This window comes from Sardina pilchardus, chromosome 5, assembly GCF_963854185.1.
Source record: "Sardina pilchardus chromosome 5, fSarPil1.1, whole genome shotgun sequence".
Taxonomy (NCBI): Eukaryota; Metazoa; Chordata; class Actinopteri; order Clupeiformes; family Clupeidae; genus Sardina; species Sardina pilchardus.
In genome coordinates this window covers 21,292,393-21,319,122 of record NC_084998.1, presented here as the reverse complement: position 1 = coordinate 21,319,122, position 26,730 = coordinate 21,292,393, and the positions used below count along the sequence as shown (strand labels likewise).

The 26,730-nt window shown below is 40.6% G+C and overlaps 1 protein-coding gene across 5 annotated transcripts; it reads left to right on the top strand.

The window, feature by feature from the left end:
* The first annotated feature begins 1,646 nt into the window (after nt 1-1,646).
* LOC134080453 (uncharacterized) lies at nt 1,647-26,668 on the top strand. 5 transcript variants are annotated; one of them, XR_009939205.1, is made up of 14 exons: nt 1,647-1,677; nt 5,470-5,613; nt 5,712-5,813; nt 10,995-11,042; nt 11,197-11,464; nt 12,317-12,359; nt 12,627-12,890; nt 15,004-15,264; nt 22,042-22,281; nt 22,418-22,645; nt 22,867-24,329; nt 24,439-24,641; nt 25,448-25,493; nt 25,643-25,732. XR_009939205.1 is itself a non-coding variant. In XM_062536902.1 (14 exons), the coding sequence occupies exons 2-14, from the start codon at nt 5,546-5,548 to the stop codon at nt 26,158-26,160; spliced, it is 3,759 nt and encodes a 1,252-aa protein (XP_062392886.1). In that variant the 5' UTR covers nt 1,647-1,677; nt 5,470-5,545; the 3' UTR covers nt 26,161-26,668. The 5 variants fall into 5 exon arrangements, 3 of the variants coding, with proteins under 3 accessions (XP_062392886.1, XP_062392887.1, XP_062392885.1); XR_009939206.1 differs by having other exon boundaries at nt 25,646-25,730; XM_062536902.1 differs by adding an exon at nt 26,151-26,668 and having other exon boundaries at nt 22,045-22,281; nt 22,867-24,641; nt 25,643-26,051.
* Nucleotides 26,669-26,730: the final 62 nt, after the last annotated feature.

The window sequence follows — 26,730 nt, the reverse complement described above, 5'->3', positions numbered from 1 at the left end:
TGCGTTTCGGGCGCACCCGACTCTATTAACAATGACCGACAGTAGGCTATATCCATGTTCTTTTTGACTATTCATCTTTAAGCTCCCCAACACTGCCGACCTCTAAGTAGTCTAATTTGATGAGATCGGGGAACTAGCAAGTGCGGACAAGAAGTCATCGCAAACAACGCAGAACTTTGCGCAGCTCGTCTGTCCTGAAGCTATTCTGACTCTATAGCTTACTATTACAACTGGCGAAACTACTGTTTATTTTCATTTTACTTTTATGAAGAATAATTAGCCCAAATCATAGACTAATTAAACCGAAAAAACGACATCTTTCCTGAACTTCTGCAAAGCTTGTTTCACCTACAAAAGCCTAATAGGCTGTTAAGCATGCAGCTCCAAAGTAGGCTATAAATCAAGACTGTTCTTTCATCTGTTTCAATTGGCCTTTCTCTCGTTTATTATTGTATCATTATGATGATGATGATGACTATTAGTAGTAGTAGTAGCAGCCTAATAGTGGTAGTAGCCTAGTAGCCTAATGTTCATCAACGCAGTTGCACGAACGCATTTATTTATTTATCTAGTTATTTTGCGCACAACGAAGATTTTAGGCTAAAACACAGGCCTATCACAAAACAGGGTTCAACAAGAGGTGTAACCATCACTGCAGCTTGCAAGGGAGATCGCGCCGCACCCCCCCCCCCCCCCCCCCCCCCTTAAATATTTTCTCCCCGGATCTGCATCAATCTCATGATTGACCTCTAGCGCCTCCGGTTGACGGAAATCCGTCATATGACGGAAAACTTTAATCCATGAATCTGGCAAAGGGACCCCTGGCTCACATTTTATTTCCCTTCCCATTATGTTATGCCTTGGAAAGAGTTATATTATATAGAGTCAATATTTGCATAACTAAAATAAACAAAAATGGAGCTGCAGGGTCTCCTAGATATGTTGAATCTACTGTATGGGTAGAGCCCCCTGGAAGTTTCACTGAACTATTACAATCATTATATAAAGTATATAATGGCCCACTAGCCTACATGTACCTTGCCTCAGGGTAGTGTGGGTGTTGGCCCACTGGCTTGGTCCCCGGCCCAGGTCTGGCCCACACACTGTGAAATGACTGTTATCGTTTCTATTGGCCCAGGTCTGGCCCACACACTGTGATATGAGTCTTATTGTTTCTGTTCTGTTCTATAGGCTAATTAATCTAAGGTTGTCACTTATAAGCCTTCCTTGCATAAATACAGATTGACATTCATCTATAATTGAGCTGTGCAATATATGAGCAAATAGTTTTGCATCATTATTAATTAAAGTTATACCTAGGTCTCCAGTTTTCAATAAGTAAGCAATCTTTATTGGTTTTAGGCATCAGGGTAATTAACCCTTGACACATAGAAGGAGAGAGTTTATAGCCAGGAAAAAGGCGCTGCCAAAGCCATGAGATATCGATGGCTTTGGGTTTGGGCGCTGCCTGCCATAGCCTAGCCCTAGTACTACTGCGCTAGAGGAGCTACGGTGGAAGCAGGGGGACAAACTTAATACAGTGAGTCTGCCTATTACATTCGTAGCAAAAAAAATGCATTTTACCGTGACTCAACGAGTTGTAAACCTGAAACCGAAACTTAACTGCTTGGAGGGGCTCTGTCAATAGGCGATCTCGGATATTTCAGGAGGTAAAAGGTAAGACCCAAACCAGATTCTGTTCAAAAACACTACGGCTACTGAAAAATGTAAGGTTAATTTATCAAATGTTATTTTGCTGTGTTAAAAGAACATCCTTGTTTTAGAATTTCCGAACGAAAGGGACGGTTGCCTAATTGGTGCTTTTACGATAGGCCTCATGTAAAATCTTCTGGCTTTGGGGATTTATGGAACTATTAGGCTACCTTGGCAAACTTGCAAACTTGTCGCTTTTCGGCGACAATCGCCGTTTTCTTGGGTCATTCACGTGAATCGTGCAGAACCGGAAATGCATGCATGTTAGATCATTCTGGTCAATCGGGGTCTTAGCACTTGCACTTATTTCAGAATCTTGAAGTAGGAGGCTACACAGCGCTAACTAGCTCCATATAAAGTTTTAGGCTATATTTATGAAGTAGCCTAGCTCCCTTTGGATGAGACGCCTAGCTGCCGCGCGAGTCATTTTTGTAATGGACGACACCGATTCAGTTCAGAAATAATTATACACACGTAGGTAAAACCTAAGCTGTAAGTGCATTTATTTCTGGGAACCGAACGCCGTGGAGTCCATTATCACTTAGCCTATTCCACTGTTGCCATTTGTTTTGTGTTACAGTAATTTCCTAATTCCCAGAGGTGTGACTCGAGTCAGACTTTTGATAGCCTAAACTCGATTTGACAAAATATAAAAAGACTTACAACTCGACTTGGACTTTATCAGTAACTCGTGACTTTCATTTGGACTATTGACTTGTAAAGACTTGCTACTTCCCGTACAAAACCCAAAGATAAAAAGATAAAAAGTAGCCCTATGTTGACACGGGCTGATCTATGTGTTTATTTTTTATTATTATTATTTTTTATTTAATTTAATTTAATTTAATTTTATTTTATTTTATTTTATTTCATTTTTTATTTTATTTTATTATATTATATTTTATTTATTTATTTATTTATTTGTTTGTTTATTTGTTTGTCTATTTGTTTATTTGTTTGTTTGTTTGTGCTGATCTACGTGCACCTGTGCGACCGCCGTCACGTCATCCGGAGAAATCTTCCTTGGTCGCCAAATTTAGCTGATTTACGGCTCCCATTGACTTCCATTGACTTCGATTGAACATTTCTAATGAAACCATCAATTATGTGCAAAACAAACGCCGCTGACATATGCCAGCAACCATGTCACTTTGATAACCTGTACGGCAGGGGTCGGCAATTAAGTTTGGCCTCGGGCCAGATATTTTCCAAGCCATTACATAGCGGGCCACAAGTTCACAACCAAAACAATGGCTAATTTAATTAATTAATATCGGAGGAGGTAAAAATGATAGGCGCTCTTGCAATGACAGAGCAGAGACATTCAAGCAGGCTGATGTAGGTTAAATTTGTCGACTGGTCATTGGGGGCGCTATTATATGCCTGTGTCTTTAAAAAAAAAAAAAAAAAACACCAGAAAAACATTTCCACGCGTTGCTGATTGCTGTCAAAAAATGGCACTATGAAAAAATCTGAAGAGAAAAGTTAACAGCGAAAACAGGATCTTTAATGATGAATGGACAGAGAACTATGCCTTCATCCTCCCTAATTGTATTAATGCAAAGCCCACATGCCTGATCTGTAACAACTACTAACGAGGGTGTCTCTGCATGCAAAGAGTAGGCTACAAGACGGCACCACGAAACTAAACATGCTCATTTAAAGGTTGCATTCCTAAATAACACGCACGATATGTTTGAAACTCGTGTTTTACTTTTCACAGATCTATGTGCGTAAATTGCCTGTTTGATGTCAGGCCTGTTTAAAAGAAGTCGTGTTTTACTTATCACCACAAGCCTATCCGTTGTTTGAATGACAACATGTGTTTTAGGGACTAGCTTGGAATTTGAGAACCAGCGATGTCCACTGACTTCATTTGTTTTTGCATGTTGTGCGTTCACGCTGCACCTCGCTGCGTGCTTCTTCACTCGTATTCAGATGAAACAAATATCTAAGCATTTAGATTGATTGAAATTCTTCTGTTCTGGAAAGTTACGTTTCAAAATAAAGAGCATGTTTGAGACTGGCAGTCCGATTTTTAAAAAGTTTTTTTTTTCTCTGGTTCAAAAGATCTCACGGGCCAGATGTTTTTGCTTGCGGGCCGCATCTGGCCCGCGGGCCGCCTATTGCCGACCACTGCTGTACGGTATATTTGTCACGTTTGTTACATGTGTTAACTTTGACTAAAAGCCCAATAAATAGATAAAAATCACCCACTTCCATCAGCAGCTCGTGGTGTAGATGTATAAACAACAGTCATGGCAGTCTGATGTTTTTATCCACGACATCCAAGGCTTGAATCCAGCCATTGCTAGGCTACATTCATTTTTTTGCTATTCGCGCAGCATGTGCCGTATTTGTGTGGTTAAAGCTTAGATGAACTTGTATTAGACATAAACTGGTGATGTTTTCAGCGATAGGCTATCCATTATTTTCTCTCACTTGCAAAACATTTTGTGAAAATGCGAACTCTCAGGGGCGGAGGCAGAGCAGAACGCAGGGCCTTGTTGAATATTCACTAATTTTATGCAAATATCACCAATTAACATGCACACCAGTTGAACTGGAACACCGGCACACTTTAATTTTTGCTACCCCAGAGCTATCTTGCTAACTAACTTAATGGCAAGTTGCATCGCAAGTTAGCTCTAGGGCAGCAAAAATCAAAGTCTGCCGCCTTCGCGTACCAGAGATCACAGTATCCTCTCGAAAGCAGAGGACAAAAGTGTGTACAGGAAAACACCTGAATTTCCGATTTTGTCATCCCTGCGAGAGTTTAACAGGTGTGATAATTCCAAATCCCCATGTTAATTTCACATAGGAAAAACATCACAGAACAAGGTAAAATGTTCTGTTCAACCATTCTATCACCCCTTTAAAGTTGACATGATGTTTCAACATTGTTCTTGACCTGTTTGTGATGGACAAGCCATTCATATTTTCATTTTTGACATGCTTGTGTATTTTATTTTGATATACTTTTCTTTGATTGTGTAATTACACGGGAATAATACACTGCCTCTTTAAGAGTTCCATTACCTCACGTGGTGTATGCATGTATACTCTAAAGTTTCACACCTAATCAGTCAAAAGACGGTTTAATCAACATGTTTAGAGTTCAGACCAAGTTCAACTATCTTGACATGCGGGTCAAACGCTATGATTGGCTCATTCATGATTGCTTGCGAAAATGTGTCATGCGAGAGCTTTCTGCAGCTGAGAAGACGTTACTTTTTGAATAGACGGAGACACAGAAAGTTTGAATGCTCCGTAAAAGACTATGCTATACATTCGCGATTCACACGGAGATATTTACTGCTATTTCACACTGGTTGGATATTTCACGGACTATTTTTGGAGTTATCCTCACGGACTATCATTGTTGTGATGGCTCACGCATGTTGGATCATCAGGGAGGCGGCCACACCGGTGGTCTTTCGTTCGGACACTCCCACAGGCACCGACGTGCGCTGTGCATCAAAAGAGAGTCAGACACTAAAGGACAGTAAGATGTTTGACCTGTATTGAAAGCATATTCTGCTATTGTCAATGTAATTTTGATTTGGGGAATTTCTATTGACTTTTTTGTTTGGTACCTAGGCCTAGGTTGAATTTGTGATGTGTTGATGTTTTTGTGTTGCATTTCTTTAATAATTAGAAGGGAATTATACAATTATGTTGGTTGTGTAGTTCATTACTAAGTCAACACGTAACATGTTCTTCTGGCTTTATGAAAACATGAGCTTCTTTTTACAGTTTGTCCTGATCTCAGGAAGTGCCATGAGCTGATGTGATCTGGGAGGACAGGAGAGTCAGTAAGAGCCCCTTAAAGATGAGTGACCCTCATGAGTCGCGAAGGGGTGCCCTGTCGTGGGCAGGAGACCCAGAGAAGCCTGACAGGTAAGTATTGAACCTCTCCCAGCTTTTAGTCCAGTGATGTGTGAACCTCTTCCCGTTTTAGTCCAATATTGTGCTCTGACATGTTTCGGTTCTCACAGGAAACTCATGAAGGGACCAGGCTCCACTGTGTCCAGTGGTCTATCCATGAGGAGTGATCGTTCAAAAGAACTTCCACCTAACCTCCCAGGGGAAGGGAAAAGGTACCCAGTAGAAAAAGCACAAACATACTCACCCAAAGTGTCTCACCGTGCAGCTTCAAAAATAGTTGTCAATATACAACCACATAACATGCATCAAATAGCTGACATCTTTTACTCGTCTCCAAAACAGTGTAGCGAGGGTATTTTATCAATCCATTTACATCCACAATAGATGAACTGTGATGAGCTATCCTATTGGTGAGTGTTTTTAGAGATTTAGACATGTTATACCGATGCTACAGATTTTGTGGCTGGTGCTACAAAACTATCAACCTCCGTAGCACTAAAGTATAACGTCAGGTTTTCGTAGCAACCAATTTTCTGTTCTACACAAACCAGTTTAACAATGCGAAATACTAGGCCAGACCAAAGTTTTATAGAAAAGGAATGGTTCGCATATTGATAATCAGTTTGCTTTTCTGATGATTGAAGCAATTATTGAGAACAGTTCATCTTTATTTTTCTATTTATAAGTAGAAACTAATGTTGTGTAAACTGCTGTCAACATGGTGCAGTCCTTTGCTCCTGAATGCGATCATCAGTCAGAGGGGCAGATGTAACGCTTTTGCGCCCACTTCAGGCGTATTGTTTCGCAACGTGTACATAAGACGTATGTACAAACAGGCCGCGCTGAGGTGAAAATGCAGACTGCCTATCGTGGGAGCTGAGAATGTCAAATTGCACTGTCCGTCTCATGCATATGCATTCATAGGACTATATCAAAAGCAACCTTAACTTTCGTTGGCTTTTCAAACGTGTTGCTTTCACTTTCACCTCATCCACTTCAACTTACTTGCTACAGTAGATTTGACCAATCTTCCATAGCCTACATGCACAAGTGGGCCTAGTTTGAGAAGAACTACTGCTCTTCATTGTCTTCCTGCTTGTTGACATCATGCATTTTATTATTTCATGATCGCTAAACGTTTGATTATGTTTTCATTGGTGTTTGTTTGTATATTTGTTTTTCTGTTAGCAAGATACTAGATAACTCAAAAAGTTATGGATGGATTTCAATTCAATTTTCAGGAAAGGTCTGAAATGCTGATTACTCCACAAATTTCAGCTTTGGTTTAAGTATGATATATGCTGAAGTATCACAGCATGCACTTTCTGCAGGTTGGCCATGGCACTGATACGTTTGCAAATATACGTACAGTACGTCTGGCCCTGCGTCTGCGCCCCCCCCCCCCCCCTCATGCTAGCGCAAACTTTTCCTTAAATACCAAAAAGAATACATAAAAGCCTTGACATGTTTTGAAATGTGATTTATGTGAATTGATTTATTCTCGGTTTCAAAGAAAGAACACAGCAAAGCAGTAGAAAACACCATCTATGGTTAAAATCTGGTCATCGTGCAGCCCTATCGCCTTCAAAGGCGTTTCTGCAACTAGGGTCACTTTTAACTTTATAATGACAAAATCATCCCCTATAAAAAGTTATTTTTACCTTCGCAGTCTGTAAAACATGTTTGCATGTACACAAAATTGCATATTGCATAAGATTTTATTTACAATGTTTATCTTCAAAGGGTTTCACCATTAGTTCACCAAATGTCATTACCACAACATGTCCTTTCCGCAACAATTTGTACAGTATTAGTTTTACCATAGGCTGCTGCGGTAAAGACATGTTGGAGAAATAACACTTTTGCTAATACTGCAGATAAATGAAAGCTAACAAGGTCTGTTATGTTATGCTTTCAGTATCATCACATCATACACACAAGTCCAACAGTTTTTTTAAAAAAGTATTTCAAAATACAGTTACTAAGTGTTAAAGTGTAAGTCTGGCGAAAATTGGAAAAAAAAAAAATTCTGAATGCAAATACATCAACTAAGCCGTGGGTGTATAAAAGACAAAATGAGAGGCACCCTAAGTGTATACAAACTATTCCAAAGTTTACAGACTGATTGATGCTTCGTTTTATGTGTAGACCAGTGTTAATTTCGTTACGAAAAATATGACGAAATATGTTCGTTAACAACCTTTTTTCCATGACTAAGACGTTGAGACGTTGACGAGCTAAAAATAGATCTTTGATAATAAAAACTACAACGAAATTTAGGTTTTGTTTTCGTTGACGAGACTAGACGTGACTAAAATGTTGGTGATGTGCTATTGGACATTCAAAATGCATGATATTTCCCCCCAATTGTGCTTCTAGTCTGTCTGTCAAAATGCATCCCTGTTTACATTTCAGCATTTGCTGAGCGAGTTTTTAGCGTTACAGGTGACCTCAGCCATGGTCGTCGAAATAGAGCAAAAGTCATTTTAGAGAGAAGCGCTTTCCTCAAACTGAATCGAGATCAGATTCAGTAGCCTAGTTCTGCTTTGGGAATATGTGTGTTCATTTTGAAGTTCCAGAAAATACCATTTTCACTTACTTGTCCTTAACAAAAGAAGCTTTATGGCAAGCCCTGAACATGCATTGTAATGCATTACTATCTAGTCAAACTTTAATTTGTTATTTCTAAGATTACACAGCAAATATTTAGAAGATATTTGTGACTTTGCAAACTGAAACCAGATGTACGGGTTAAAATGTTGAAGTTCACGTTTTCGCATAATTCGACAGTATACAGTCTACACTTTCATATCGTGAACAAATTTCACGGAAAAACATACGTTTTGTTTCCTAGACCCGGTGAAGATTCAACACTTTAGAGTCATGCCCGTTGTCCACGTCGCTTAAATAGGTGATTTTCTCCTCTTTCGGCATATCGTGACAGGAGAACCATGGCAACTTTAGATGCGGTTATCTTAGCGATAGTTAGATTGGCCAAATATAGAGAGAAGCGCTTTCCTCAAACTGAATCGAGATCAGATTTAGTAGCCTAAATTCTGCTTTGGAAATATGTGTGTTCATTTTGAAGTTCCAGAAAATAAACATAACCACATTGGGCAAATATAGAAAGTGTTGTTTTTTGACTTAGTAGAATGGTCTTTACTCCATGTCATGTGTAATGCACGTAACTACCTTAGTAGATCAGAAAGGACGACACAGCAGCATCTCGTAGATGGTAGAGTCTAGTCTAGATATTCAACTAATAAGTTAAGGAGTATGTACAGTATATTAGGCTACAGATAAAAGTGTTAAGATTGAAATGTTGCTTTTACGAATTTCAGCACTTGATACAACCGTTGACTAAAACTAGACTAAAACTATGAAGGAAAACAATGACTAAAATGTGACTAAAACTAAAAAGCATTTTCGTTTTAAGACTAAGACTAAGACTAAATCTAAAATAGCCGCCAAAATGAACACTGGTGTAGACACCTAGAGCTAGCTGCTGTCGAGGTGTGGTGGTGTATTGAGCAATGTCAGTGGTTTAAAAATGCGATTCTGAAAGCGTATGGCTCTAAGCCCTATCCTAATTTTTGGCGATTTTTGGCTGTAGCTCTTGCCCGTGCTAGCTCTGCACTGCGTCATCAACGAAAAACACTTCTTCCACGGCTTAGTTGATGATTTTCGCTTACATAGGTGATTTTCTCCTACTTTAAGGTTAAATAGGTGTAATACTTTAATACTTTAAGGTAAGGATAATTCATATTCTAAAATGGATAGTTCCGGTCCGTGATTATGATTGGCTGAATCGTGTTCGATGCCGTTGTAAATATCACGATAACCTCACACCTTGACCGCATTTCGTTCTATAGTGGCTGCATCTCGTTGTTGCATGGCAACCATTCATATGGAGGGAATATATTTATTGGTGGAAGAATTATTATCTATCTATGAATACATTGTTACATTTTTTGTTGCTGTGCCTTTGTTTCATGAAATCTTGCTAGATCGATGTAGTAACCGTTTTAGAAAAGCAATAAGCCACGCGAGTCCGTGGTTTACTGTATAATCGAACAGCTAAGGGGGTTTTAGGCACTCCGCTTCGTGTCAGGCCTCTTGGGGCTTATTGCTTACAGTTTTTCACAGTTGCTCAAACTCTAAACCCCATTCTCTGAATCAAATTCTCAAATGCCTGAACACATGTATTGAATTATTCCCTTTTTTGGCAAAACCATAGACTACTTTCACCCATTTTACCAAACTCATTAACCCTTTTCGCAAAACTGTGAACACATTGTGCATTCTGATGCACTTCTTAATTATATTGATAACCAAACAACGTTGAAAAACTGTGCACTAATTGTGTTCAAAAAGTTGAACACAATTAGTGCACAGTTGTCTCCATTTGAACACTACCACTCAAAATTGATAACACTTCTGTCTAATGATGTGACAACCAATATAAGTCAGTTCAGAGTTGACAGAGACGCAGGGGACAACAAGTGTGTGTTACAGTAGAAGTGGGGTACAAGGAAGAGGAGGGTGCAGGTAGGAGGAAGAGGATGAAGAGAAAGACAGAGAGTCCCAAGAGTTGCAATACTGTAAATGATGATATTTGGGCAACAATCATTGACCATGTTCTGGTTCATGGAATGCCAATGAGAGAAGCAGGACTTCATGGTCCAACCCAACATCAGTGGTTTCTCTGTGGCATCAATAATCCAAAGATTCAGACTACAGAAGAGAAATAGCGTAAATGTCCATTATCATACAGTACAGTAATCACTGAACATCCACTGTTACACACTTACTACCCTTTGAGCTCAACTCTGAGAGAGTGAAAGAGCTGAGTTATCAGTATGTCCAAGTAAGTCTAAATTTAGGCACAATACAATATTACAGTATTGCATACTTACAGTACTATCAGAGTCTGTGGCGTCATAGTACAAATCATATTCAGGACAGTATTGGCCTGTCTTTCTGTTCACTTACAAAACTATTGATTTATATCTTCATATAGGCTAGAGGATATGAGTAGAGAGTGATATAAGTCCTTATTCTTTATTTTCATTGTGATATTTTATTTTTCAAATTAGAATGAATACAATTCCTCCAGGAGCCATAAACCCTGCCCTGAAAACTGTGTCTTCCATTGTTTGGCGTATTGTCTTATCACTGCTCTGCAGGAGTGTAATTTTGCCTGATGTGTTCAATGATTTGAGACAGTTTTGAGAAAAAGGTAAAGAGTTCTGAAAAAGGTGTTCTAGCAATTGTGAAAAACTGTAAGCAAACCGTTTCAGGGACATGGTTCTGTGAAACCCGTTTTATTTTTACTTAAAAATAAGTATTATTAGGGACCTTACAATAATTCTTTGTGTTTTCTACATTCTCAGCTGTACATCTATGGACTCTGGTTATGCCCCATCTCTATCAGCATCTGGGTATAGTATATTGCCACTAAAACACAAACAGGAAATCATGCGAGTGGATAATTTGTCCCAGGGTTTATTCATAGACAGACATAGACATTTTTTCAAAGACAGCAAAAAACCTTTGTATAACTTATCGGAGGAGACTATTATTTTTTCCTTGCAGTATATCAGCGGGACAAGTGCTATGTGATGCTTGCAATAGCACAGCTGTGAAAGAATGTCTGACCTGTATGGCCTCCTACTGTGGGACTCATGTGAAGGACCACTACACATCTCCAGACCTGGAGAGACACCAGCTACAGGACCTTCTGCATCAGGACCGCTGTGAACACCACAACAAGAAGCTGAAATTCTACTGCAAAACTGACCAATCAGATGTCTGCTCACGCTGCTTTCTTCACAATCACAGGGGACATGATATCATCGAGCAGGTGAAGTCAGATATCAGTCCGTTCAGTAGTGTTATTCCACTGCTTGGATGAATTCCCCATTGTCCTGCGTTCTATAGGGTGTGCATTACTGTAACATCACGGAAACGAACACAACTCAAGTGGCAACAGTGGAATAAACGGGATAATGGACGACACGCCATGCAGTTAGTCAAAGTTAATACACTTTTCCAGACGGAACGTCCCTCCACTTCGCGTGGGGCTGTATCACCGTCTAGAACGTGCATTAACTTTGACGCACGGCCTGTCGTCCACTATCCCTTACTTAATCTCTTCTTAGTTACAGGATACCCTGGTAGTGGCTCTCACCTGACTGCTTAAAATGGGAGGGAAAATAGTCAGGGACCACTCTCATGGTCCTTTTCACCCCTCTTTTTTCAGGGAAAAAGTTTAAAAGCATCACAGCTAGAACTTTTCACAATTCATCCACAGCACATATCCCCAGACATCATCCCACAGTATCTAATCTGCACAGAACCTGGTTACTGTACGTCCCCCTCAGAGTGTGTTTTAAGGCACTAACAGTATTGTTTTGTTTTATTTATCTTTTTTATCTATCTTTTTTTATGTTTGTGTGAGTAATGAATTGAATTATAGAGCTCCAGACTCCTTGTACAATATATATTTTGAAAACATCCTGTATTTTAGCCATTTCGTTTGGTTGTGTCTTCTGTGTATATGTCTTGTATGTGCTGTGTTTGTTGTTCTGTCTGTCCTTACTGTATTATATGAGCCTACGCACTAAACCAAATTACAGGCGATGTTCCATCATACTGGTAATAAAACCTTGACATGACTTGAAGCCACTAACAATGCACACGGTCATTATTACAGAATACTCAATGGACACCATCAAAGTCAGGCATCATCAGGCAAGGTAGGACTTTTATATGTCATTGATGGAGTTATGTAGCAATAGAAGTTACAACATGGGTGTGTGTGTGTGTGTGTGTGTGTGTGTGTGTGTGTGTGTGTGTGTGTGTGTGTGTGTGTGTGTGTGTGTGTGTGTGTGCGTGTGTGCGTGTGTGCGTGCGTGCGTGTGTGTGTGTGTGTGTCTGTGTGTGTGTGTGTCTGTGTGTGTGTTTGTCTGTGTGTACTCTGAAACCACAACTTCATGGTTCAGCACTTCCTCCTGTGTCTCCAGGTGTTCCTCCACCTAGGCAGATCCATTTCACCTCAGTGAAACCCAACTCAGTTACTGTCAACTGGTCACCACCAGAGGGCCCTCCTGGTCCCTACAGGTACAAAGTGATCAGGAGAACCGGCCAAGAGAAGCGCAGCTTCACATTGGAAACTTTGTTTCTGAAGGTGGCAGGTCTGACTCCAGGAGAGAAGTACTACTTTGCTGTGGCCTCCCTCAGTGAAGATGGACGCCAGAGCACATTTGTGGAGGCATCTGTATGCACAGGTGAGACCCTAACCTTATTGTGTTAACAGTCCAATGCGTGTCAGTACAGTATGTTAGTGTATTCAACTGTGATTGGGACTGTGATAATTATAATGAAAAACATTTATGTAACATATATTAAAAAAAAACCCTGAATGATCAGGGGCATATTCCAGAAAGCGGGTTTTGTTAAAACTACATTGTGTCATTTTTTGGGCTGTTTTCTATTTCAAAAATATGTGCTCATGAATGTATAATGATCTCCACCAACAAATCAAAGTAGCGAAGAGATTTTGCTCTTGTTGCGACTGCAGACCTGCAGCACGCAACATGTATGCATTTTGCATAGCAGGAACGCATTTTGACCTTAGTAGCCTATGCTTGTACAATTCCATGTTCTAAACCAGGGGTGTCAAACTCATTTTCACCGAGGGCCACATCAGCACAATGGTTGCCCTCAAAGGTCCAGATGTAACTATAACATTTGTAGCACCAGCCACAAATTTTTAGCATCGGTATAAAACTTCCCTAAAATCAAGAAGAGCAAAAGGTATCAGCATGACATGTTCTTTTTATTATTGTTATGTTTGTAAAAACAAAACAAAAACCTCTGTCAGTTCCATACAGTTTGACTTTTCAATGAGGGTCACTGGTCAGAAGAGGTCATGCCATGGATTTGTTTTTTTTTAGATTTGAGTATATTCAACTTAACTGTCATTGCACAAGCAAAATACCAGTAACGAAATGCAGTTTTACATCTAGCCAGTGATGCAAACAAACTGACATGTCAAAAAGTGCATCACTACACCGTTCTATACACATACAGTAGAAGCGAACGGTCCCGGTGGACTTTTTCTTTGAAGTTGAAAGGTGTTGTGTGGATTCTACGTTGCTCGTTTTGAACCGAAATGAAAATGCAAAGCAACAGGATTACAACAAACTTCTAGCCTACCTATGCTTGCCTGATCTGAATGCACCTTTTCTCGGTCGGAATAGGCTCACTTTTGGTCAAACAATCATTTGCTCGATTAGCAAGGTTTTGAAGCTGGATTTTTTTGGATAGGACTACACACAATTATGTATGCTTTGTAAACGTAGACGTAAACGTATCACGTAGTTTACAACTACCAATTGAAATCAAAGTAACTTACATCGATTCCCCTCTCAAAGAACCACACGCACTTCAAACAATCATGCGTTTCACAGGCAGGCTAAACCGAGCGCGTAATTTAGGCGCTCCGTTCGCTAAAATAGTTTAGAATACTGGTCTATTTTGTTTTCACACGTTCGCGTTGCTAACACATCTGATGTAGCCAGTCACACTGATCATAGAGGAAGGTGGTTGATGTTGCCTCCCTGTCAGTCTCACGTGCGTGCATTGTATTGCAGTGTATTGCCTATACGCAAAAACTGTATCAGACCTTTAAAGCTCTCGCGGGCCACATACTGTATCAGACCCTGTAAGCTCTCGCGGGCCATAAGAAATGATGTGGCGGGCCGCATTTGGCCCGCGGGCCTTGAGTTTGACACCTGTGTTCTAAACTGTATTGCTTGATCTCGCATTTCGTCAGCTTCAGTGACATCAATAGAAATAACTACAGAACAGTATTTAGGCTTGAGCTGTGACAGGCAATTCCAGCATAGTTACTGATGTCTACAGCCTACTATACAAGATTGACCTTGATAACGGTCACCAAGGGGCAACAGATAATGAACGTAGTACCACACACAAACCCCCTTACCCAATGTCCATAGCCTCACACCCGTCATCCTTATCAATGGGATCTAGCCTACACTATATTGCCAAAAGTATATCCTATTCTTAATCCATAGGGTTTACCTTTTTACAATTGTTTACACACTAAATAATAAACATTTCCACACAATTTGCTAAATGTTACTCCACATTTTTGAAAATATTACACACAGTGATTTTTAAAAATCTACACACATATCCACACCTTAGACACAGATAAGCCTACTGACAAGATTGGACTGATGATTTGTGTTTAAGACTGTGTACATTCAGTACAACTGTATTGAACCTAACATCCTGTAACTGATTATCTTAGCATGAATACCTTTACACCTTAATACCCACTTAAACACTCAACGCCACTCTTCTCCTCTGCAGAGGTTCCCCCACCAGAGCATCTCACGGTGAATCTGATGTCAGTGACGGCCTCTGTAAAGTGGTCCGAACCAGCTGGAGTGGACCAGGTTTCTTACCTGCTGAAACTCTGCAGGGATCAGGAAGCCATAGACACCATCCAGACAGACCTCTCCCAGCACACAATCACTGACTTGAAACATGGAGCAGACTACACCATCAATGTGTTCACTGTTCTGAGAAATGACAACCAAAGCAAACCAGCTTGCAAAGCATTTAGAACCGGTAACTCAATTTTGAAATGCTAGATATTTCAAATGAATTAGCACTTAATTTTTGAGATCAGTCAGGCCCGCCACTCCCCATACGCAGAGTACATAGAGCGCGTAGGGCCCCAAGTACTTGGCGGGGGCCCCCAAAATTAAGGTTGCTAAATCAAATGTATGATAATTCATATATTATTACATTACAAAAAATAGAGAAATGAGTTATGAACAGGCCCATCGTTGCTCCTTCTTAATTATGTACTCTATCACTCAATTCGGGCAAATTCAATGTTTTTACCTAATATATAGTCTCCCCCAAACAGCCTTCAAAGTTCTCGTCTTTTCAAATTGGCGCATCCTTCTGGCTGAAGTTTACCATAATAATAACAGAGAATGTCTAATAAGGGGAGAAGGACCACTTGCTAAATACTTCCGCATGGTACTGCAACTAGAGGGCGATCGCGAGCAAGTGATGAATGAATGGGTAGCAATGGAGCTGAACCCCCCAATACCTTTATACCTTTGTCTTTATATATTTTTTTCTCCTGAAATTGCATTAATGCATGCGATGCAGGATAACTTGACTTGACAATTAGCTGACCAATGCAATTTTCAATATGTGTTGTTATTCCTAAAAACCCTTTCAAAGTTTTCATGTCACGTGACACAAAAGCGAACCACTTTACGGCCATAGACCTAAAAGAAGGTTCAGCTTCACGACGGTCGTCGTAATCGGTCGCGATTTCTCGCTGACCAATCAGCATCCATGAGCTAAATGCTAGCATGTTACACGGAAAGCGGCCCATCCTATGAAAAGCAGAAAGGACATGAGTGACTTTTTATTTCATTTCCAGTGGAAAACCTATACTCAGGTAGCTACTACGACAATGTACATTAAGAAATGAAGTTGTCAACTGTGAAAAAAACGAGTTTTAGCCGCTTAGCTCCATAGACCACAATTCATTTATCACTTGCTCGGCAGCGCCCCTAGCGGAATTTCAACAGATTGCAGGAACAATCCGGTACAATGGAGTTAAAGTTTTTCACAATTGCTAGAACACCTTTTTCAGAACTCTTTACCTTTTTCTCAAAACTGTGAACACAAAACTCATTTCTCAAACTACATTCTCGAAACCCTTCAATCTTGTTGCAAAACTGAACAATCACCTCAAAACACTTAACTTTGCTCAAAACTAACTAATGGTCTCAAATCATTGAACACATCAGGCAAAAAATAGAATAGAATAGAATGTATACTTTTTTGATCCCGTGAGGGAAATTCAGTTCTCTGCATTTAACCCAATTTAACCGAATTAGTGAACACACAGCACACAGTGAACACACAGTGAGGTGAATCACACAACCCAGAGCAGTGAGCTGCCTGCCCAACCAGCGGCGCTCGGGGAGCAGTGAGGGGTTAGGTGCCTTGCTCAAGGGCACTTCAGCTGTGGTGGACTGGTCGGGGATCGAACCGGCAACCCTCCGGTTACAAGCCCGATGCGCTAACCAGTACACCACGGCTGCCCCACTCCTGCAGAGCAGTGATTAGACATGGAAGACACAGTTTTCAGGGCAGGGTTTATGGCTCCAGGAGGAATTGTATTCATTCTAATTTGAAAAATAAAATATCACAATGAAAATAAAGAATAAGGACTTATATCACTCTCTACTCATATCCTCTATGAAGGTATAAATCAATAGTTTTGTAAGTGAACAGAAAGACAGGCCAATACTGTACTGAATATGATTTGTACTGTGATGCCACAGACTCTGATAGTACTGTAAGTATGCAATACTGTAATATTGTATTGTGCCTAAATTTAGACTTACTTGGACATACTGATAACTCAGCTCTTTCACTCTCTCAGAGTTGAGCTCAAAGGGTAGTAAGTGTGTAACAGTGGATGTTCAGTGATTACTGTACTGTATGATAATGGACATTTACGCTATTTCTCTTCTGTAGTCTGAATCTTTGGATTATTGACGCCACAGAGAAATTACTGATGTTGGGTTAGACCATGAAGTCCTGCTTCTTTCATTGGCATTCCATGAACCAGAACATGGTCAATGGTTGTTGCCCAAATATCATCATTTACAGTATTGCAACTCTTGGGACTCTCTGTCTTTCTCTTCATCCTCTTCCTCCTACCTGCACCCTCCTCTTCCTTGTACCCCACTTCTACTGTAACACACACTTGTTGTCCCCTGCGTCTCTGTCAACTCTGAACTGACTTATATTGGTTGTCACATCATTAGACAGAAGTGTTATCAATTTTGAGTGGTAGTGTTCAAATGGAGACAACTGTGCACTAATTGTGTTCAACTTCTGCGTTGTTTGGTTATCAATATAATTAAGAAGTGCATCAGAATGCACAATGTGTTCACAGTTTTGCAAAAAGGGTTAATGAGTTTGGTAAAATGGGTGAAAGTGGGTGAAAGTAGTCTATGGTTTTGCCAAAAAAGGGAATAATTCAATACATGTGTTCAGGCATTTGAGAATTTGATTCAGAGAATGGGGTTTAGTGTTTGAGCAACTGTGAAAAACTGTAATAGAAAGTGGACCGGCTCTCCCTAAAGGGGCTCTGATAATAATAACCGTCTTTAGGCTGCTTATTCCTGCAAAACGCTACAATAGGAAGTATGAGGCAATATGGATCTGGCTCTGAAAAACGAAAGAAAAGAAAAGAACTGAAAGACACTTGTGCAGCCCTTGCTGGTAGGTTCGTGTTAATACTTTATACTAGGGCTGTCAAAATAACTGATTAATTTAGATTAATTAATTTGAGATAAAATAACTGATTAAAAAAAATAACGCAGATTAATCGATGACCTTTGACCCGGAGCCATTCTAGTCATTAACTCATTGGCTGCCAGCGATTTTCAGTGCAGAGCGCTCCATACTGCCAGACGTTTTACAGCATTTTGACTGTTTTTCCAAGATCCACCGAACGGTGAGCTTTATGACTATGTAAACACCGAAGGTACCAAATGAAAGAGTAGACTCTCTTCTTTCACCAGGAAAAAACGGCTTGTTTCTATCGTTTTCCGTTCTTTAGTAATCGTCAGTAGAACATGGGTTAGTTTTGCTAAAAACACCTGTTTTTGACCAAAACATGGAGAAAACGATCTTTTTGTGAAAATCAACTTTTTAACGTTAGCGTTTCAGTAGTATGTCAACCACGATTGCACTGTTATCTCGTCAGTCTCGTCAAGGTTGCTAGGGACTCTGATGGTCGCTAAAGACTCTGAACAGGATGCTAGACTTAGCAAGCTAGCACTAGCAAGGTTGTTGTTAGTCTATATCACAATATCCAATGTAAATGGATCATACCGTTCACGTGTTTTCCATCCTTGATGTAAGAAGTAAGCATGTTTATTCCCTGCATCGCGTGCAAACTAGATCCACTGTGGTCGATCTTCAGTGTGTTTGCTAGTTGTCTCTGCATGACTTGTGCACTCTAGGCAGATACTAATGATCCAAATGGCACTGTTGCCATCTAGAGGTTCGGATCGCTAGTGCAGTCTGTTTACAAGCCTGAAACTCTGCCAGATCGTTCCCAAGCCCACCCAGGAGCCCTCCCCATTGAAAACGGCAATTGACGTCTATAGACGTCAATGGCAGTCAACGTATGTGTCTAAATTGACGTTTAAAGACGTCAATGGCAGTTAATGAGTTAACCATTAGACTGTAAAATGGGGAGACGAGAATGTGCTGCCTGGATCACTGATTGGAACATTTACTTTAAAAAAAACGGCCTGACGGTGTTAAAAAGAAAGTGGTGATTAAAACAAAGTCCTCTGCAATGTCTGCAGCACAGAATTTGCATTTCACCGGAGTTCGTCAGCTCTTAAAGGGATATTCCGCCATTTTTGGAAATACGCTCATTTTCCACCTTCCCTCGAGCAAAACAATCGATATTTACCTTGTTCCCGTTCATCCAGCCATTCTGTGAGTCTGGCGATACAACTTTTAGCTTCAGCCTAGCATAGATCATTGAATCGGATTAGACCATTAGCTTCTCGCCTGCTAGCTTCATGTTTAAAAGTGACTAAGATTTCTGGTAATTTTCCCTTTTAAAACGTGTCTCCTCTCAAGTTAGAAAGTGCAATAAGACCAACTGAAAATGAAACCTGCCGTTTGTCTAGGCTGATTTGACATGGAACTATACTCTCATCTGGCGTAATAATCAAGGCAACTTGCAGCTACTGGCACTACTACTGCTTGTTGTCTATGGGGACTATTTTCAGATGCTGCGTAAGATATCACTGCGCCTATGGTACGTTTGCAAGTTGCCTTGATTATTACGCCAGATGAGAGTGTAGTTCCATGTCAAATCAGCCTAGAAAAACGCCAGGTTTCATTTTCAGTTGGTCTTATTGCACTTTCTAACTTGAGAGGAGACACGTTTTAAATGGGAAAATTACCAGAAATCTTAGTCACTTTTAAACATGAAGCTAGCAGGCGAGAAGCTAATGGTCTAATCCGATTCAATGATCTATGCTAGGCTGAAGCTAAAAGTTGTATCGCCAGACTCACAGAATGGCTGGATGAACGGGAACAAGGTAAATATCGATTGTTTTGCTCGAGGGGAGGTGGAAAATGAGCGTATTTCCAAAAATGGCGGAATATCCCTTTAAAGGAATATTTCGGTATTTTACACTTTAAGCCCGTTTTCTGTATTGCCTAGCATGAACACGAGTGTTTGACACCGAAATATCGACGATTGAGCCTGTTTGTGCATTTCGGCACCTTTAGAATGTTCTCTGTATGGCGTTAACATTGCTCCCTATGTGCATAAACTATTCTGTCCTTAAAACACCCCTAAACGTTCGTTTTTAAAAATGTGCAGCTCACCGAGTGGTTACTGGTCTTCAATGATCTTCTATAGCAAGTTTTGCAGTGAAATTCAAATTATGTTGTGTTATATTAGGCAAACACGGTTGTGAGTTATCTGAAAAATTACTTCCGGGATTTCGAAAATCCCTGATAAACTATGACTGAAGCTACATTTCGCTGTCAAACTTGCTATAGAAGATCGTTGAAGACCAGTAACCACTCGGTGAGCTGCACATTAAAAAAAACGAACGTTTAGGGGTGTTTTAAGGACAGAATAGTTTATGCACATAGGGAGCAATGTTAAGGCCATACAGAGAACATTCTAAAGGTGCCGAAATGCACACACAGGCTCAATCGTCGAGATTTCGGTGTCAAACACTCGTTTTCATGCTAGGCAATACAGAAAACAGCTTAAAGTGTAAAATACCGAAATATTCCTTTAAGTACCACATTACTGCAAAGAAATAGTGTTGACATTGCGATTACATTTTATATGCGATTAATTTAGATTGATTAATCACAGAGTATGTAATTAATTAGATAAAAGATTTTAATCGATTGACAGCCCTACTTTATACACGTGTTTTAATTATTTTGCTAACGCTAGCTAACGTCAGCAACCTAGGATAGGTCACCCAGCAGTTGGATTTTATGTAGCTCTAAGCCCTAAATATATAAAATCTAGATTTCACAATGCATGTGGCATGTTTGCAAATAATTGACAGTCGTCATTGTAGATATTTGGTGGCAAATATCTACACTGACGACTGTCAACTATTTGCAAACATGCCACTGTAGCAGCAGTGCTAATCTTACGGTGCACTTTGCACAAACTGCCAACTAGAATTTTGTTGACTTCGAAGTCCAACGTTTTTCTGCATAGCCTGCGTGACACAACGTGATCAGCGAACAGAGGTGCGTTTCCCGAAAGCATCGTAAGGCTAAGATGGTCGTAAAGTTCGATGGTCGTTTCCCAAAACCATCATAACTTAAGAGCACCATGAAAACACTCGTAGATTTAATATCAGTGCCCCAGAGTTCTCGTTACTGGCTATAAGAGCGTCTTAACACATATGCCTCAGTGGAGTCATCAGTAGGATATACAACAGAATTACAACTAAGAATATAGTTTAAGTTATCCAACTTACAGTAGGCTACCATTTAAGTAGAGAAAGGAACATGTGGTTGCACTGCAAAGCCTAGCTATATGTTAGGCTATTTAAGTTTACACATTTCCTAATTTTCTTACTCAACCTCTCTCTTCAAATATCTGCCTAACGGTGCGGTCACACACTTGCGTCCACCAACGTATGCCTCATTTTCATCAACGTTAACATATTTCCATAAACAGTGTACTGATTGGTCTGTCAGTGTTCGAAAATTTGCAGAAACTGAATTTCATTGGCTGGCGCTTGCACGATCCGTCAAAAGTTGAGCATTTCTCAACTTTATAATGGAGGCAACACATCGTCAAGCCGATGTAAAGTGAATGGGAAAACAACGGACGAACGTTGGCGGACACAAGCGTGTGACCGCACCGTAAACGCGGTGTCACACGCTTGCGTCCGCCAACGTTCGTCTGTTGTTATCCTATTGGGGAATTCAATGGGGAATTCAACCAAGCAGTGGAATAATGTAAGATAACGTCCATATTGCCATATGACTTTGCATGTGTTGCATCTGCGGAATGGCTCTCTTGCATGTTGATTTTCATTTCGCCACATGTTAACAGGTTACAGCAGCCACGGTGCCTTTGCCATATCTGCGTCTTAGGCACAGCTCGAACTTAGGAACAGCTGCGACTTTGTTGTACTGTCATTGTGTGAATAATAATATAGAGGCCTTTATATGTTTATTGATGCATTCAAGCAATCTTACTGGCATCTCTACTGATTGACTTTCATCCATTTCAGTTTACTGTATAATGGGCAGGCTAACATTTGCTTTTGATGTTGCCAGAAGTAACGAGAACTCAGCATGAAGGTGCCAGTGCCTCTCGCTCTACTGACGTTCAAGAGCAGAGGGCTAAAGATATCTATCAACCCAACGCTGTTGTTGTGGAGAACATCTCAAGAGACCTGACTAGGGATCTTTTGGGACTGATAGTGGTGAACATCGCTGGTGTCTCTGAGGATGAATACACTATGGAGCTGATCTACGAGTCTCGTCTTGCTGTTGTGACATTCACTAACCCTGATGGTATGTATTTAGTTCTGAGCACTGCAGGACCAATGTCATATTTATCTATCCACATGGTTTTAAATTTACATCTGCAATCAAAACGTATAACATGGGCATGGACTTTACCATGATTATACTGCCATGTTTTTTTCAGATGTGAAGAAATTTCAGACAGAAGCCAAGCGCAACAAAAAGTTTCAGAACTGCAATATGACTGTGAGGGTCCTGGAAAGAACCTGCAGTTTGAGGATGGAGTGTCTGCCACTGAATGCCAACAAAGACCTGCTAGAGCTCTACTGTGAGAGACAGAGAGCTGAAGTAAAGAATGTTGCCTTGATACCAGAGGAAAATGCAGCTGTTGTCACATTCCAACAGCCTGAAGGTAGCTCACTATACAATATTCACTTTGTTGGCAGGAAAGACATTTGTGTTCAATATTCCCATTTTGTTATGGTTATGGTTGTTGTGGTTATGCTATTTGGCAGACGCCTTTGTCCAAAGCGACATCATTCATAGTTTAGTCTCAGCTTATACAATACTCATTCATATTACACAGTGTGTCCAGTCATTTGTTATTTTTGACACTTTAATAACACATTTCAGATATTGTGACTATGCTAAAAACACAACACAAGATCTGCAAAATTGAAGTCCGCATCTATCCATACTACAAGTCACTAGGCACAGCGCTGTATGGTAAAGACCGACCAAGATGGAAGATTCCAGACTCATTCACTGTAAACATTCACCCAACGCTTCTGGAGTTTCTCCAGAAGAAGAAGCTAACATCTCACATCAATGACCGGATGCAGGCACACCACTGCCAGGTGAGCATGAAGAGCACAGACCTTCGGCTCAGTCCACTCCCAACCCTGCTGAAGATGAAGGGACTCACAGCCAAACACATAGACGGCTGGAAGGAGAACACCTCAGATGCATTCCACCAGATCATGTCCAAATATCGAATACTTGAGAAGATGATGAACTCCGATGTGTGTAGCTCAGTGGCCGAAGAGCTGCTTCCAATTCTGCAGGACAATGTTTTCATGAAGATGGATTCCATTAAGGGACAGTTAACATTGGCAGGAATGACGAAAGATATAGATAACCTGGGACAGATAGTGGATGGCATAGTGAATAAGACTACAAGTCAGCTTGAGCGGGAGAGGAACAGTGTTGAACAGGACATGGATTTGCCTGCTGACATGTTTAAACTCCTGCAGCTTGATGGCCTATCACAATTCATCACAGCCTCCTGCCCCCAGGTTTCGCTCAATTATAAATCCAGCAGCAAGAAACTGGTCCTCTCAGGCCTAAACAGTGAAGTCCTAACTGTGAAGACCTGGGTCCTTGAGAAGAGAATGCAGATGAAACAATTGCCAGTGGAGCTTGACCCTCATATAGTGGAGTTCCTGATCACAGTGGACAGTGAGATAATGTCTGATCAGCTCTTCTTCTCCCGTGGAATCCATGCCATTTATGTGATCAAAGACAGAGCTGTGGTTTTGACTGGAACCTCAGACAGATTCATGAATGAGTCTGTGGGGAGGATGAAAGAGATGTTGACTTTCAGGGTCCTTACTGTTGAGGATCAGGAGGTGCTCAGAAAGTCAGAATGGAGGACTCTAATCACTGAAGTTTTGAGTATGTTCAATACACCCAGGAAGATTCCACTGCTGAAGTTATCTTCAAACCAACCTGACAGTCTAACCGTTTCTGGCTTTATTGAACCTGTCAAGAAAGCAAGCCAGATCCTTCAAGATTTCTTGCAAAATCATGCAAGAGTTGTAAACACTGTGAAGGTCAAATGCTGTGCGGCTAAAAGGTTTATTGAAGAACATAAGTCAGAAGAATGGAGAAGATTTGCAAAAGTTGGTGAGGTGGTGGTACATTTTGACCCAAAGCGTCCACGAATCAAGCTGTCAGGAGAACGTACTTATGTAAAACCTGCTGTGGATGCTTTCAAAAAGATGGTGACCAGTTTGTTTATAGATGAATTGAAAGTCTATAAGCCTGGAGCAAAGAAGTTTTTTCAGGAACAAGGGAGCTTGCTTCTGTCAATGATGGTAAGGGATCATCGCTGTGTTGTTCTGCTTCAGGATGACAGTATGTTGGAGGAGGATGATGATGATGATGATGATGAAAGAAACAATGGAAAATGCTCAACATTCTCAGACTTTCAGCAGGGCTACTACAGTGGAAGTAGTAATCATGGATCTGGAAATCAGTGGGAAGGAGAGAGGAAGTGGCAGAGTTCATCCACACGATCACATTCAGAGAGGACCACACAGCAAAAAGCCCTCGAAGCCATGCAGAGCAAAAATACACCTGAGCAAGTCAGGCAAGTCCTGAAGAAGAGACACATTCAAGATCCATATGTAAGTGTGATTTGCTGTCTATTGTGTATTAAAAGAATACACCGACTTTTTAGGACTTTGGCTCATTCACCGTATTCCCTCAAGTTCGCGTGTAGTTACTCTGACGGACACACCAGCTTAGCACAAGTGCCTCTGAACTCTGGTTTGTTCATGGTAAGCACGCGTACACAGTGTTGGGGAGTAATGAATTACATGTAATACAGTAATACATTACAGTTACTGGAGAAAAATGTAATTCAATTACAGGTACAGCCATAGTTTGATACGGGACCTTCTGATAGGCTCTATCACGTCTACAGCACCAACATGGGTCTTTGGTATTATTTGCCCTCAATGGTGCCTTCCAGGCAGCGCTGCCTTCAAGGTACTACTCCCCTCAATTTAGGGGTAGGATGAGGGTTGAGGGGGTTAGGCTTAGGATTAGGGTAAAGGTAGTGGCTTTTAGGCTGTGCTGCCTTGAAGGTGCCGTTGGGGGCAAAAAACACCATTGAGCAGTAACTATACACCCAGAGATGAGAAGCGAGTAACTACACGTACGGAGATATCGACTTATCGAACTCTGGGGAATACAGTGAATAAGCTAAAGTCCCAAAAAGTCGGTGTGTTCTAATATAATTCCTAAAGATAATTCCGTTTAAAATCGACATGTTCAACAAACTATGTTCAGCACTAACTGCAATAACATGTATTTCATTCTTGAATTTCCCCTTGGGGATCAATAAAGTATCTATCTATCTATCTATCTATGTAGTTCTCAGATACAAGATACAGAGTAATTTAACTGGTGTTTAATAACTTGCTTTCAGTTCTTCAGGAGGGCAAATCAAGGAGAAAGTCAAGGAGAGAGCAAAGGTGAATCTCTTAGCATTTTCAAGAGAACAGGGCAGGGTCATATTTTATTGTTGTTTGATTAGTACTACTTGCTTGCGTTCCTGGGAAATCTGCTAAATATGCACCACTGACCCCCACCCCCCACCCCCACCCACTTTGTTTTCTTTCAGTAGAAACAGTATTAGGATGGTTTTCACCTGGTCGAACTGATGAACAGGAATCTGATAATGAGTTTGTGATGGTGGGTGAGGAGTTTGCACCCGCCATATTCCAGCTCTGTGGAGAAACGTCACAGGAGGTCAGCAGAGCCAAAGACTGCGTGACCAGCTTCATCATGAAAGAGCAGGCTTCTACTCAGATCAAGGACCCATTGATTAACCGTTTCACCCAAGAGGACACTAAAGAGCTGCAGGATCTGCAGAGAGAGCTGACCGTCAGCATCAGAAGGGAGCACAGAAGTGAGGAGTCGGTCATCTACCTAGAGGGCTTGACTCGTGATGTGTTCAAGGTCGAAGGACGAATCAGAGACATGATTCGGAGGGCAGAGAGGAAGGAGACAACCAAAGGGGAGGGAAAAAGGTTGGTTGAAATTATTATTGTTGTTGTTGTTGTTGTTATTTTTTATAATATATGACAGAAGCAACAATGATCATACTCTAACCATACACCATATTCTAGTTTCAGATGATTCTTCAATGAGCTTACCTTCTAATTGGGGTAACGTGAAAGGCTACATTGGCACCTGGAGGAATTGACTTGTGACGTGATGAAGGTTGAAGGACGAATACGGGATATGCTTCAGAGGGTAGAATGGGGGCCTATATGATCAGCACTGTATGCATTCCCATTTTTATTAATTCAAATTAAAGATGTGATATTTTGGGGTGCTGTGGTGCAAGAGTGTCTGTTCCACAGGTCAGACCCGCAGTTATTTCTTGATCATCTCTCTCCTTTGCTTCCATATGATCTGTTTTATACTGACAGGTGAGGCATACCCTAAAATGCTGATTAAAAAGCATGAAAAGAGCACCATCTGTTTGTAGCATGTAACACATATTTTGTTTATATTTTCATGGAGGACTTCTTATTGTGTTAATTCATTAATGAGATATAATAATTGTAGTCAAATCTGATAAAAAACAAAATTTTAATTAATTAAGAATTCAACTTCAACTGAATAAATTACACTAACACCATTTTTATCTATCTCACAGATTGCTTTTGTGTTATGTGTGTGCACTTTTAATAAATATCTCAC